This window comes from Eupeodes corollae, chromosome 1 (assembly GCF_945859685.1).
Source record: "Eupeodes corollae chromosome 1, idEupCoro1.1, whole genome shotgun sequence".
In the NCBI taxonomy this organism is placed as follows: Eukaryota; Metazoa; Arthropoda; class Insecta; order Diptera; family Syrphidae; genus Eupeodes; species Eupeodes corollae.
The window spans coordinates 175,921,690-175,935,705 of record NC_079147.1 but is presented as its reverse complement, the minus strand read 5'-3'; the positions used below and the strand labels follow the sequence as shown (position 1 = coordinate 175,935,705).

The window sequence follows — 14,016 nt, the reverse complement described above, 5'->3', positions numbered from 1 at the left end:
CAAATGAATATCTTCACCTTATAACCTTTAGTGAATCACGAATTGTTTAATAAAATGAGTTATCAGGAATAAGAAGAATTTTTATAAGAAATTGCTTCCATTTATTAAAAACATTTGGTAAATTTAATCGACTTGATACAATCCAAAAATGTATCTTTAAACAAAATTTCGATGACTTGAGCAAACATTTAGCGTTCAATGTTCGCTTAAAAAATCTTCTCTGCTTATTGTGAATAACCTGATAAGATCTAATCAGTGTGGTCTTAGACTATGAAAGTTAACAGTCGATCTTATATTCACATTACGGCAGATTCTGTCAAAAAAACACAAGAAAATCAAAGAAACAACCACAATCTCTTCAGCGATTTCAAGGCCGCATATGACAGAATCTACAGGGACGAACTGTATAGAACCATGTCTAGTTTTGGTATCTCTACAAAATTAATCCGTTTGTTCACGATGACCCTGGAGAATCCGCGCTGCTCCATGAAGATTGGAAACAACTTAATCAAAGCATCCGATGTCAGAAAGGCTTTCGACTAGTTGATACTTTGTCATGTGATTTCTTTAACAGTGTTTTTGTAAAAGTAGTGCAGATCTCCCACGGCAACACCAGAGGCACTATCTTTCAAAAGTTTGTCCAATTACTTACATTTGCTCATGGCTGAGGCGACAAAAATGGGTTTAGCGGCTAATAAGGTAAACAAAGTCCATGCTCAAGAAAGAACTTGCAACACCGTAGAGTCGGTCAGAACATTATAATTTGAGAGAAAAGTTCTTTGCGTAACATACTGTCCCGTATGCATAGACGTGAGTAGAGAAGATATATAATCACAAGTTGTACAGGCTTGGCAGCGCCGCCGTGGATCTAGGTAAAACGATAAAAGTCCAACGACTGAGATTGCTTAGTCGCGTAGAGCTCATGGAAACCAATGAGCATTCCCTCAAAGTCTTCGAATCCACGCCCACTAAACTTTGTGAGTAAGTTATTTTTAACAGAAAAGCAAAAAATTTCAGATTTAAAAAAAAATGTTTGCTGAATTTTTGGCTATTCCATGTTATCCCCACGCATAAGATCAACAAACATTCCACTTTTGTTTGGTGCACCTATAAATCTTTGTTTTGATTCGATTCAACAAAACAATACTTTCAATCTAGAAGCAAAGTCTTGCGTTAGAAATAAAATTTGCAACTAGGTTCTAAAACTTGACCAAATGCTAAAAAAAGTAATCTTAAATTTACATTACATTACAATACATATTTCGACTAGACTATACAAGATGATAAAAGCGCAAGAAATACAAGACAGAAGGACAGAAAAAAAGATCAACAGACAGAAAGAACACATGACAATAGCACGCGGTAGGTTTCGAGACAGTCCACCATCTGCCTACTAACCGCGCTCACTGATGCTTAATTTCGGTGATCGATGGGAGCCGAATCTTAAATTTAAAGCGATCACCTTTCATATAACAAAGAAAAGTTGGTAATGAACATTGATCAACAGCATAAGCGACGTCAGAATCATGGTAAATAGGACATTTCCGAAGCCGTTGAGAGGAGATGTCATAATTCCATGCAAACACTTTTTGTACTTAAATTAAGAGATAAAAAGCACTTACTCGAAATATGCAACTTGATTTTGAAAATTGACGGTCTTCCAAAAGATACGACGCAAAACCCTTTCAATATCGATACAAAAACCTAAAGAAACTAAAACCACATACGCACAAATTGGTTTTCTTCACAAAGCTCTGTTTTTAGTTCTAAATTGTATTTTATTTCTTTATTTCAATACAAAGTAATCATAAAAAGAAACATTTTAGTTTACTTTACCGTTTTTAAAACTTTGTTCGCTAAGAAAACTCAAATTAAGTTCAACCTAGATCTTTAGGAATGTCATCCAATATCCTTCCAGGATATTTTCTGAATTTTTATTAACATCACCCATTTATGCAACGGATGGACGCACAAATACATGCATATATATATTAATATGTTGTCTATCCTTGATGATAAGCAATATGCAATATAGTGCAGAAGTAAATACTGCTGAATGGTAGAAGACAGGAACAAAAATAAGCATTTATATTTGTGGGTCATGTGGTACATTCGCAACATTATTTTAAACGCATGTAGTCGTGTAGTGCATGTCTGACTAGCTATAACTATGTATTGTGTGTGTGTATACATATACAAAGTAAGAGTTGATTTTCACTTTTTTTTTCAAAAAAAAATATAAAGAAACCATCTGCAAAAAGCTTGAAGTCGATGAAAACGCAATCTACAAATACACGACAACCACACCCAACATGCATAACTACACTTATTGCTGCTGCTGCAGCCCCTCCCTCCTGCTGAATGGTTTAAATGGGTTTTGTGGTATGGATGTTGTACTTGCATATCATACCAGCAGTGGCGTTTATACCTATAGTGTCATCACAGAGATCACATCCGGAATACAAGGATATCACAGGATGTGGAGCATTCTCTTGGCAAAGCTATTTTGAATGAGAGCAAAAGCGGAAAGTATTTGCCAGAAATAGTTTATTTATATTAAAGTCTTTCTATGCATCGTACACAAACATTGTTCTGGTTTTTAGTGACTTGATTATGTATAGAAGTTTCATCTTTTTAAATGAAGAGGTTTCCCTTATTTTTTCAAAGAAGTTGCAAGAAAAATGGACATACTATATAAATGTACAGTACATTTATACATTTCCGCATTCTAATGGAGTCAAGTTTGATTTCAAATTATGTAACGCATCATAGTTTGTAAAATAATTTGAAATACGATAAATATTATAAGAATGTCCTGGTAAACAGAATAATTAAGGATTTCCATCCCCATCACTGAAAAAAGTTAAATTTAAAAGAAAGATAAGCGACTCGATTATATTGTCTGCTGAATTAAAAGAAATTGATTAAATTCTATGTTCATAAACACACAAATATACATATTATATACGCACATTAAATGTATACAACAAAAGGATAAAAAGATCAACCATAATAAATTGTATTCTTTCTATTGTCGTAGATGTATACTTACAGCTCTTGGAGATGAGTCAATTTATTGAGTCCTTCTGGTAGACTGGTTAATAGATTGTCATCCAATTCCCTGAAAATGACAAATAAAATGTAATACTTTAAAATAAATATAGAAGATGTAAGATGTAAAGAAGAAAGTAGCATGAGACAAACAATTCTCTGGATATGGTTAAGTAGTTGTATATTACACATTTTAATATTTTTGTTGCTTATATAAAAATGCGAAAACGAATACAAGACGGTGAGGTTATTAAATACTTTATATTTAATTTTAGAACGTAAAGGGTCCGCCATCTAACGTTTTTTTTTTCAAATACTACTTATTTCATAATTGGCTGTCCGATTTGACAGATAATTAGTTTTATCCTTCCGCTGAACGAATATGGTTGTGTATACGCTTCAAAATCATTGGGCACAACGCTTAGTCAAGATGGTGATTTAAAAAAAAATCATCTTTCCAGAAGAAATTCATTTTGATCTTGGCGTGTTCTGCGTGCCACGCAGCCGAAGCTACACTCAATGTTTTTATATCATTTACAAAAAAAAAGTTATTTGCCGGACTAAGGTTTTTGTTAAGAATCATACTCAAAAAAAGAGGCTGCGATGCGACCCACACTGATAACTTTCCATCCTGTCTGTCGTTTCTCTTGCTTAAAAGTTTGTAGGTTTTTGTGTTTTGTTGTCAGTTGAATTATTCTTAAAAATTTTAAAATTACCAACAATATTTTTCGTATAAAAAAAAAGTTTAGTTTGAAAATCTAGTTTTGTTACATAAATTTTTAGTCGAAAAAATGTTTAATAATTTTAATAGCATTTCCTAAATTTGTACAAATTAGATGAATGAAATTAATTTGAGAGATATCAAGAACCGATCATCAATTTTTACCAAATTTGCGTACTATTTCTTGTAGATTTTATTTTTTTATGAAAAAACAGACTGTTGGATTTTTATACAAAAAACTACTGAATATCGAAAACAATATTTTCTATGAAATAAAAAGTTTGGAGACAATATCTTTAAATTTTGAAAAGCTTTTTGATTCGAAAGTAAATTTTTACCAAGTTTTAGTGTTGTTTTTTTTAGGTTTTTATTTTGTGTAAATAAAACTGTCAATTAGATTTTTCTCAAAATTTTACTGAATGTTGAAAACAATATTTTTTAAAAATAAAAGTAGTTTATAACCAATATCTCAAAGTTTTGAAAAGATATTTGAGCCCAAAATCAATTTTAATCAACTTTTATTTTTTTTTAAGCTTTTTATTTTTTGAATCAATTCAATTTTTCTCAATATTTTCGGAATGTTGAAAATAATATTTGTTATAATTTAAAACTATTTCTAAGCCATAATCCCAAATTTTTGAAGATATATTTGAGTCGAAAATCAATTTTCACCAACTTGGGTTAAATTTTGTTTAGGTTTTTAGCGTTTTGTAAGAAAACTGTCAATTCGATTTTTCTCAATATTTTCGTAATGTTGAAAACAATATTTGTTATAATTTAAAACTATTTCTAAGCCATAATCCCAAATTTTTGAAAAGATATTTGTGTCGAAAATCAATTTTCACCAACTTGGGTTAAATTTTGTTTAGGTTTTTAGCGTTTTGTAAGAAAACTGTCAATTCGATTTTTCTTAAAATTTAACTGTATATTGAAAACAATATTTTCTTAAAAGATAAAAGTAGTTTTAAGCTAATATCTCAAATTTTCACAAAGATAGGTATATGAATCGAAAATCAATTTTCCCAACTTTTGTTATTTTTTTGTTTAGGTTTTTATTTTTTGTAAACAAAACTGTTAATGAGATTTTTCTCAAAATGTTTCCGAATGTTGAAAACAATATTTCTTATAAGTCAAAATTAGTTGAAAGCCCTCAAATCTCAAATTTTTTAAAAGATATTTCTGTCGAAAATCAATTTTTACCAACTTTTGTTGAATTTTCTTTGAAGATTTAATTTTTTTGAATAACTGTGGATTTGATTTTTCTCAAAATTTTACCGAATATTAAAAAAGTTATTTTTCGTTGCACAAAATACTTTTGGAGGTGAAATCATTTTTATTAAAACTAACACAATTTTTTTTTCAGTTTTTTTATGAAAAAACCGTTAATTGGATTTTCCCAAAAATATGTTGGTTTGGTATCAAGTTATAATATATTATATAAAATATAATTCAAGTCTTAAGCGTCATTGGTTCGTGAGATATATAGGGTTAACCAAAATTTTCATTTTTTTTAAACTGCTATGGTAAAAAAAAACACCCACGCAATTTTTTTGAGAACCCTTTCTGCATCTTTCTGCATTATTATCTGTATAACAAAATTTATTTGAAGTCAATATCTTTTCTGGTTCTTGAGCCATGGAAATATTTCGACTCTAGAGACCTTGAAACGTCGAGAAAAGTCAAAAATTTCAATTTGACAAATCTGACCCATTACAATAATTTCCTATGGGAAGTTAAAAATACAATCGGTTTTGTAAATTTTGTAGTTGTATTAAGTGTGTTTTCATATTTTTTGCGTTGTTTATGTCATTAATATACTCGTAATAATAGTTTCTTTTACAGCCCAAAATAATTTCAAAATTTGGTTTTGCTAACGTTCATAAATTAAATTAAGTTTACAAAGTTGTAGAGGTGTCCTTCACTTGGGTCGGCAAAACTATGTAGTTTTATAATAGTTTCTTCTGTATCTAAACTATTGCTAATGCAAGACGCTATGAATATGAAGAAGGCAAACACCAGGTGTAACAACATCACCACGTGTCAGGTCACTAAAAACATCTGGCCAACACTAGATTTAAAGCGATCACGGTGCTTGCTATCTCTAAGCAGATCGCATATAAGCTCGACAATAGGTGCCAAAACCGGACACTCTCTAATAGGAAAGCACGCCACGCGGAGAGGCGTATTTTCAAATGACTTTTGCAGATGCTGTTTCGACGAGGAAGAGAAGGAAACAGTTCTTCACCTTCTCTGTACAAGCCCTGCTATAGCTCAAAAACGTAAGAATTACCTAGGAGAATTCTTCTTTAACGATCTAAATCATATTAGCATAATTAGCCTCTCACGTTTCGTAAAGGACTAAAAATGGTTCCATTGAGTTTAGGAGGGAGCCTCAAGATTCATGTGGTATCACAATGGGCCAATAAACTGGCCTAAGTGTGACCGATTCCGTCATGGTAAGCCACTTTAACCTAACCTATCCTATAATAATTTCTTTATTTTTACTGTAAACTTAAATGTATTTATTTTCGTAAAAGGGAGTAGTCAAAAATAAATCAAAGCATAAATAGTAATAGGTTTTTTGTTAGTTTGTCTTAGTCTCTTCCAATAAAAAGGTTAATGTTTTTTTTCATGTATCTTAAGTAGAAGATTTTGAATGAAGTTATTTTTATTCTAGTAAATATGCCTGGAAAAACTAAATCTAATCCGCAAAATCGCGTATGGAAATATTTTGAAAAAATGTATTGATATGCTTTACAAAATTAAACAACATCTGTTCTTTCGGTACATGAGCTGGCAAACTGTATTAACAAACTTATTGACGGATTTTTCCATTTGTCCTGTGTGTTTTTTATTTTACGAATGAATTATTTTTTATAAATCTTTTATGTATTTATTACTAGCCAAATACTTCCAAGATAGGCAAAACGTTAGACATTAAGCTTTATAAAATGAATAATGCTGCACAAAACTGCTTGAGGTCAAGTTTGGACTAGAACAAATGCTTTTTCAGTTACAATCAAAATAGAACAATTTTTAATATAAAACTTCTGTAGTACAACGTTTTGGCGGATACGCAACTATTTATACAATGTTATCAAATATGCGTCTAATGTTCTCAGCTGTTTACATTAACATAACAGATATAATAATCGAGATAATATGGAAGGAGAAAATATATTTTACAAAAAAAAAAGAACACATTTTTACTCACAAATCAAGATTTATTATTTTGTATTGTGATAATAAAATCTAGCCTCAAAATATGACACTAGTTTTTATTCAAAGAAATTGTTAAAATCTATTGCATACTTATAGGCATTTCAAACCTAATAATTAGTATAAGTACTGTACATATGCTATGCACATGCATATGTAAATGTTTATTAAGTAATTTTTGTATTCGGTATACAGTAAAATGGTATTTTATGTGGTACAGAGGTCTTGGGTTCAATTCCTGCATGAGCCATCTAAAGTTTTTTCTTCACGGTTACTGCCTCTTGCGAAGAAGTGGCAAATCCTCCGAGAATTGCCATGAAAAGTATCTAAGGTCAAATTAGCCGTATCGGTTTAAACTTGTAGGTCCCCTCCATCCCTGACAACATAAGTCGCACATTGGGATGGTTGAGAGTTGTAAGTCAATAGGCTTTAGTACTCAATTTGTTTATTTGTATACCCTAAAATGATACAAAATGTACCCTTCTGAATTTTGCTTTCGTTGTGATGATAGCAGTTATGCCGTTTCCAGAACTAACAAAGAAAAGTTTTGTTTTGTTGTTTTTGTCGGTTTTCGTGTTTTGTTAAAAAATAATTTTTTCTAAAAAAAATTAACTAAAATTTATCAATAAAAAGCATATGATGAAATATTTTGATTTCGAAATCTATTTTTCTTAACCAGATTTTTAGTCGAAAAGCAATTTTTGAATATTTTTATTCCTTGTACAGATTGCTATCATCGCACAAATTAAAATCACACATTTTGAAGTCAATATCTTAATTAGATGACGAGATATCGAGAATCAAACATTAATTTTTGAAAATGTTGCGTACTATTTTGTATAGATTTTAATTTTTATGAAAAATTTACCGTAGGATTTTTATAAAAATTTAACAAAATGTCAACAACAATATTTTGTATAAATCGAAAATGATAATAATTGAAGCCAAAATTCAATGTTGACATTTGAATCAACAATCAATTTTTACCAAGTTTTAATAATGTTTTGAATGTTTTCATTTTTTTGTAAAAAAAAACTGTCTTTCCCAAAATTTAGCTGAATGTTGAAAACTAAGTTTTTAATAAGATAAAATTACTTTGAAGGTAACCAAAAATATGTTCGAACATAGTTTTTTGTTAACATCACTATTAACACGAGACTTTGATAGAAATACATTTCATTGAAATCTTCGTCTTTTAAACGCATCTTTTAGGGCAAATTTTTGCATATTTCACTGAAAATGCATATATTTGAATTTTTTCTTTCAAAAGGCAGATTTTTCTTTTTTTGTAAAGGCATGCAATAATAACAAAGCATCAATAGGAACGAAGAATGAAACGCAACAGTTTTTTGAGTGATTCAAAACATACAGATTTTGAAAAAAAAAATTAGTGTGGTGCTTTTGTGGGGGCAGGTAAACAACCCTTCGAAACGACCCTTCGATAAAAATATGTACACAATTTGTACATAAAAACAATCGATGCAATCAAAAAAAAATCAATTTTTATGGGTTTCAATGGACGAGACAACAGACGCAGCAAACAGATATGTTGCAAATGTTATCATTGGAATTTTAGATCCAGATGAGACGTTCGCTAAAGAAACATTTGTATTAAATGTAGTTCAACTGGAAATGATTCTCAATCATCATCGCACGGCTTTTCGATCATTCGGTGAGAATTCTGGGTGAAGATTTTAACAAAGACTCAATCTTACTTATTTTTATCAGATGTTTCTCCGTATATGGAAAAAGCGCCACAATCTATTCAAGTTTTCTACCCAAAAATAATGCATGTTACACAAATTAGAATATGCTGACATTGAAAAGTAAAAAGTGTTTTTAAAAGCTCCATCCAGAGTGAAAACTCTTAGAGACATAGAACCTGGACTGACCTTCCTCCACAACCAATCAAAACACGATGGCTCGAAACGGTGAACCACGCTAAGCATTTTGAAAAAATTGTTCGGATTTTTTATGCTTTTTTTAGCATCAAGCTATGGCTTTCTAGTAACATCAATTTCAAACATTGAATCACGTGGTTTATCGTTCAATTCCAGAATACAAACTATAAGTAATGTGGTGAAGACAATCTACAGCATTAACAGCAAGGCTGCGAAATCAGTGAAGAAAAAATAGAACATGTAATGGAAATAAATGCTGGCTTCGAAAAACTAAAAGTAATTGCAATGGCTTTGTCAGGAGAGAAATCCATAGCACATTAAGAACTGACGTTTTAGCATTCAAATGCGCTCCGATTACTTCTATTACGTTGAACGGAGCTTTTCCACGTATAAAAGTGTTTTTCGATCAAACAAACAAAGCTTAGTTCTCAAAAATTTTAGTGAAATGTTAGTATTTACTGCAACAAATATTTGCAATAAATTTTCTTACTATTTGCTGAAATTATAAAATTTCTTTTATTCAAAAATTAATTTGCTTTGTTAACTTTGTTTTGTTTTTTCTTTTTCAAATAATATATGTGTGCGAAGTTGAACTAAACGCCATTAAACAAATTTGTTTGGATGTTTTATTTATCTTCAAAAAGTTAGAGTGAAGAAGAGTTTATAAACATTTTTTACATTTATTGAGCATATTTTGAGGGCATATATGTTATGTTATAAACGCTTAAAATTAATTTTTTAGCACATATTTTTGGTTGCCCTAGTAATAAGTAAAAAGGTTGAATATTCCTTAAATTCAGATAGATTACTTCTTACTTTACGACGATACTTCATATTAGTAGAAATTCAAGCACATTTTCTTTCAACATTATAATATTTCCAAAAAGTCAAAAAGTTTAATGAAAACCGAATAGGTAGATAATATACTAGAAATAGGTACGGTTTTATGAAAGTAACCCAAAAATATTAAGTGAGCATAAGAAGTTATTAAGGTTTTTGTGGAAAATGTCCGTTTTTAATTCATAACTTTTAAACTATAAGCGGTACAAAAAAGGTTTTCAGTTAGACATTGCTAAAATGCACTACAAAATAACTCAACTCACTTATTTTCAAAAAGGAGTGTTTAGAAGCTACAGCGGTTTAAAAAACTGTCAAATGCCAAAAGTTTCGTTTTTTCGCATGCAACTTATCAATTTTTCTCTTCATAGAAATGTTGTTTACGGAGTTATAAGGACAGTATGTATTACCACAAATCTACGTTCTTTACATTTTCTTAGTGGCACTCGAAAGATATTCAATTTCGTCAAATTTGGCGACAATCCGAAAAAAGCTTCTTTTTATTTATTTTAAAATTACGATTTTTTCGAAATAAAGCTAACATGTGTTTTATGGTTCAAGACTCAAGTTTCAATGTTAAAAGGTTAAATTTTGATACTTAATGAATTTTTAAAGATTTTTAGTGGCTTAAACCTAGTGGTTTACAGAGTAAAAACGGAATCTTTTGATACAAAACTTAAATGACTTTTAATACTCATGTACTCAGTTTCTACAAATTTTTATTAAAATAATTAATTTTTATTATTATATTAAATAATTTATGTAAATTATTTCTTGATTTGATAAATTGTATGTCTTTTTGAAGGGACCATTGTTTACAAGTGTTGAAACAATACTTTGTATGCTTTCAACATTTGAATTATACGAGTAAATGGAAATATCAAACAATAACTTTAAAAACATAAATTCAACAAATGTGTTTTATTTTATTACCATTAAAGAACTAAAGAATATATTTTTGTTCACAATATTTTAACACTACACTGGCAGTTCGGAAGTTTAATTGATGACCAATGTGTTACTGTTCACACAGTTTAAAAGACAAATTAAACAAATATATAAAATATAAAACAAATACGACATACTCTTTCCCAACATATCGATATTCCATATAATGTAATTGCGCAGACAATACAAAACATCTTTCCTGAATTAAAATCCAGTAAAAACAACACAATCTCGGCGTCTCCTCGGCAGAAAGCATATCGAATGTCCTTACAAAATTGTTCATTATTTCTTTTATTTTATGTCAAGTGGTACTGTTGTAATCTATATCTATTACAGTTTACTTTTACGTCTTTTCCTGTCCATAAATTGGTCAAAAAAAAACAATAAAGGGAACATTCTTTCTCAGCAAATACTTTATTATGTCCCTCGTTATCTATTCTACAAGGATGCATTGGAGTACATATATCTATATTTATTTTACACAAGGTGCAAGCATAGACATCCATAAAGCATAAAAATGTTGCAACAGAAGCTGCAAAGCAAAAGATACATGAATAAGGTTGCCAACTAAATTTATTTTTATCTATGTATTTTAAATCTAAGTTTTTTAACTATTCCTAATTTTTGTTTGTTTTATAATAAACGCACCCTCAAAATAGGGAGAGGTTGGAGAGGAGATGTCGGTGTACATTGGTTTTGAATTTTTAAAAATTGCAATGACAGGGAAAGGGGCAAGGTATTCCACATTCGCGTAGTACGGTTAAGATAGTAATTCATAGAAAAATTAATAATTGTACTGTCCAAAAAAGTCTCTTGTGTCTTATTATCAAATTGTATGTAATTTTTCAGTTACCGTAACAACATCAATTGTATCTCATTAAAGGTGTATCCAACTACTATTTTCATATACGATTTAACAAATCCAAAAATGAATATAAAATTACCAAAAGAATGAGGTTATTACGCAAAAAAATACTAATTAAAAAAGTTTTTTAAAGAGTTTTTTTGACAATTTTAAACTTAAAGACACTTATTTTGATTTGTTCACTTTTGGTTGGTTTTAACGAAAATTTAATTTGTTTTATAATTTTTAAGAACATTAGGCTAAAATAACATAATTAGGAGCTGAAATTGAAGTAACTTGTGTCTATCTTTCGTCAAAAAGATTATGTTCCTAGTTCAAACAGGACTTTTGTAAGCCATTTTACATAAATAAGTCTCACTTATTGGTTATAAATAAATAAATAAATTGGGTGGCACAACAGTCCGTTGAGAACCAGGGCCTAGTGACTTACAATTTTCAACCATTCCTGTGTGCGAGTAATGTTGTCAGGAATGGAGGGGACCTACAGTTTATGTGCCGAATCCCAACGGCTAATTCGAGAAGCACTTTTTCATGACAAGAGTTACTCTTGGAGAATTTGTCAAATCCTTGCAAGAGGCAGTACCCGTGAAAAGACTTTTGGTGGCATAGGCAGGGATCGAACCCAAGACCTCTGGCATGACAGTCCAACGCACTTTTTTTTTTTTTTTTAAATTCATTTTTATTAATTCATTCTTAAACCTATCTTAAAGCTAGACAAAAATTCATAAAACTAGCCTAATTATCCATAACTTACAACTAACTTAATGGTCCCATACGGACACTCTAAGTTAAACTATAACACTTAAAACTAATGCCTTTCGGCCCTAAGATCAATTTTACTTCATTTTAATTTTATTTATTTTGTATTTATTAGAAAAGTTGAAAAAAAAAACTAATATCAATATCCTTTTTTATTTTTACTTACAAACTACTTAAAATTACGTCCTAAAATAAAACTTTAAACTAACTTAAACTACCTATTCTACCTATAAACTACTTAAAACTAGAACAACCACAGCAGCAAATCTAACTATCTAACATTTTGTTTTTCATATTTCGTTGTTTTTTTTTTATTTTTTTTTTTTATTTTAAGTCCAACGCACTAACTATCATGCCACGGGTACTACTTATTGGTTATATCAACGATATATTTTAGTTTGTGAGGTTAGAAGTACGGGCGACGGATGTATATTATAATTGCTGGTAATGCAAAAGTTGTAGGTAGTTGTAGGTAGATCAAAAAAAAAGAAATACTTCATTGAACATGAAATTTAATCTTGATATTAGTTAATATTTTGGTAAATTTGTTCTATGTAATTGTTCCAAGAGGAAATATTTTGTTTTCAATCGTCTAGATGGTACAAAAATTGTAATCTATGAAGTTATCTGATAGCAATAATAACATAATAAATATTTTTTCTAAATTCTAGTAATTTAAGCCCAAGTTAATTGTACCTATGAAGCCAAGGCTTAAATTCTTTTTCATGTTACGGCACACAAATTTAGTGAATTGCCTCTAAAAATGTTCAACTTTATAGCTTAAAATCCAAATAAAATCAGCATATTCGATTGTTGACCCAACCAGCCAGGTATAAGTGGTTTGTAAAACAGAACGATCCCAAAGATCCTTGCTATTCCTTCTAATGCAATCAACTAAATTGTTCGCCGCAGCAACAATATATCCAATATGCTGATAGACTGATTTGATTTTTAAAAAGCCTTACAATTTGTAACAATTTAAGTTTGTAACTATTTAAGAAACACCAACTTAAAATATAGCTTGAAATTAGTTGAACCACTACAGAGTCACAAGGACTTTCTGAGTATCACATAGGCGTTTCTTTATTATTGTAAAAATTGTATCTTACCATAAATCAAACTTTCGAAAAGCATGGAAATTGTTGAGATTTACTCAGCTATATAAAATGGTTTCTTCAATTCTGGAAAACTACAACCATTGACAGAGGGTTATTATACTAAAATAAACAAAACAACCACTGGGTTTTTTCGAAATTCATTTTTGCATATCTCTTACGGTTTTTGAGATATGGCCCACGAAAAAAGTTATCCTGCACGATTAGACATTTCTCTTAGAATAATTGGTTTGATATTTGCGACCTAGAAACGTTGAGAAGTGTCGAAAATTTCAATTTCAAAAATCGAACCCATTACAATAGGTTCCTATAGACGTTAATAATAATATTTTATATAATGGATAGTAGAATTGTTTTGATTTATTTATTTTTTGAAAATAATGCATTTTTTAGAATTTTATTAGTTATGTAATGTATTCAAAGAGAAAATAACGGACAATACAATTTAATAAAATACTTACACTAAATTCCAATTTATATGGATACAAATATTAAACAGAAAGTTAAAAATTTGATTAATGTGAAGAAAAAATGATTTCGAAACTACAGCAATCGATATCTTTATTAACAGAATTCAAAATAAAATTATTTTCTTAATAT

The 14,016-nt window shown here is 29.7% G+C and overlaps 1 protein-coding gene across 2 annotated transcripts in view; it reads right to left on the bottom strand.

Annotated features, from left to right (window-relative positions):
- LOC129938399 (leucine-rich repeat-containing G-protein coupled receptor 5A) overlaps positions 1–14,016 on the bottom strand; it is a 94,947-nt gene that overhangs the window by 4,288 nt on the left and 76,643 nt on the right. For both annotated transcript variants that reach the window (XM_056045934.1, XM_056045935.1), the window contains one exon: positions 3,053–3,121. In XM_056045934.1, the coding sequence (XP_055901909.1) occupies positions 3,053–3,121 (69 nt within the window). The remainder of the gene's footprint in view (positions 1–3,052; positions 3,122–14,016) is intronic.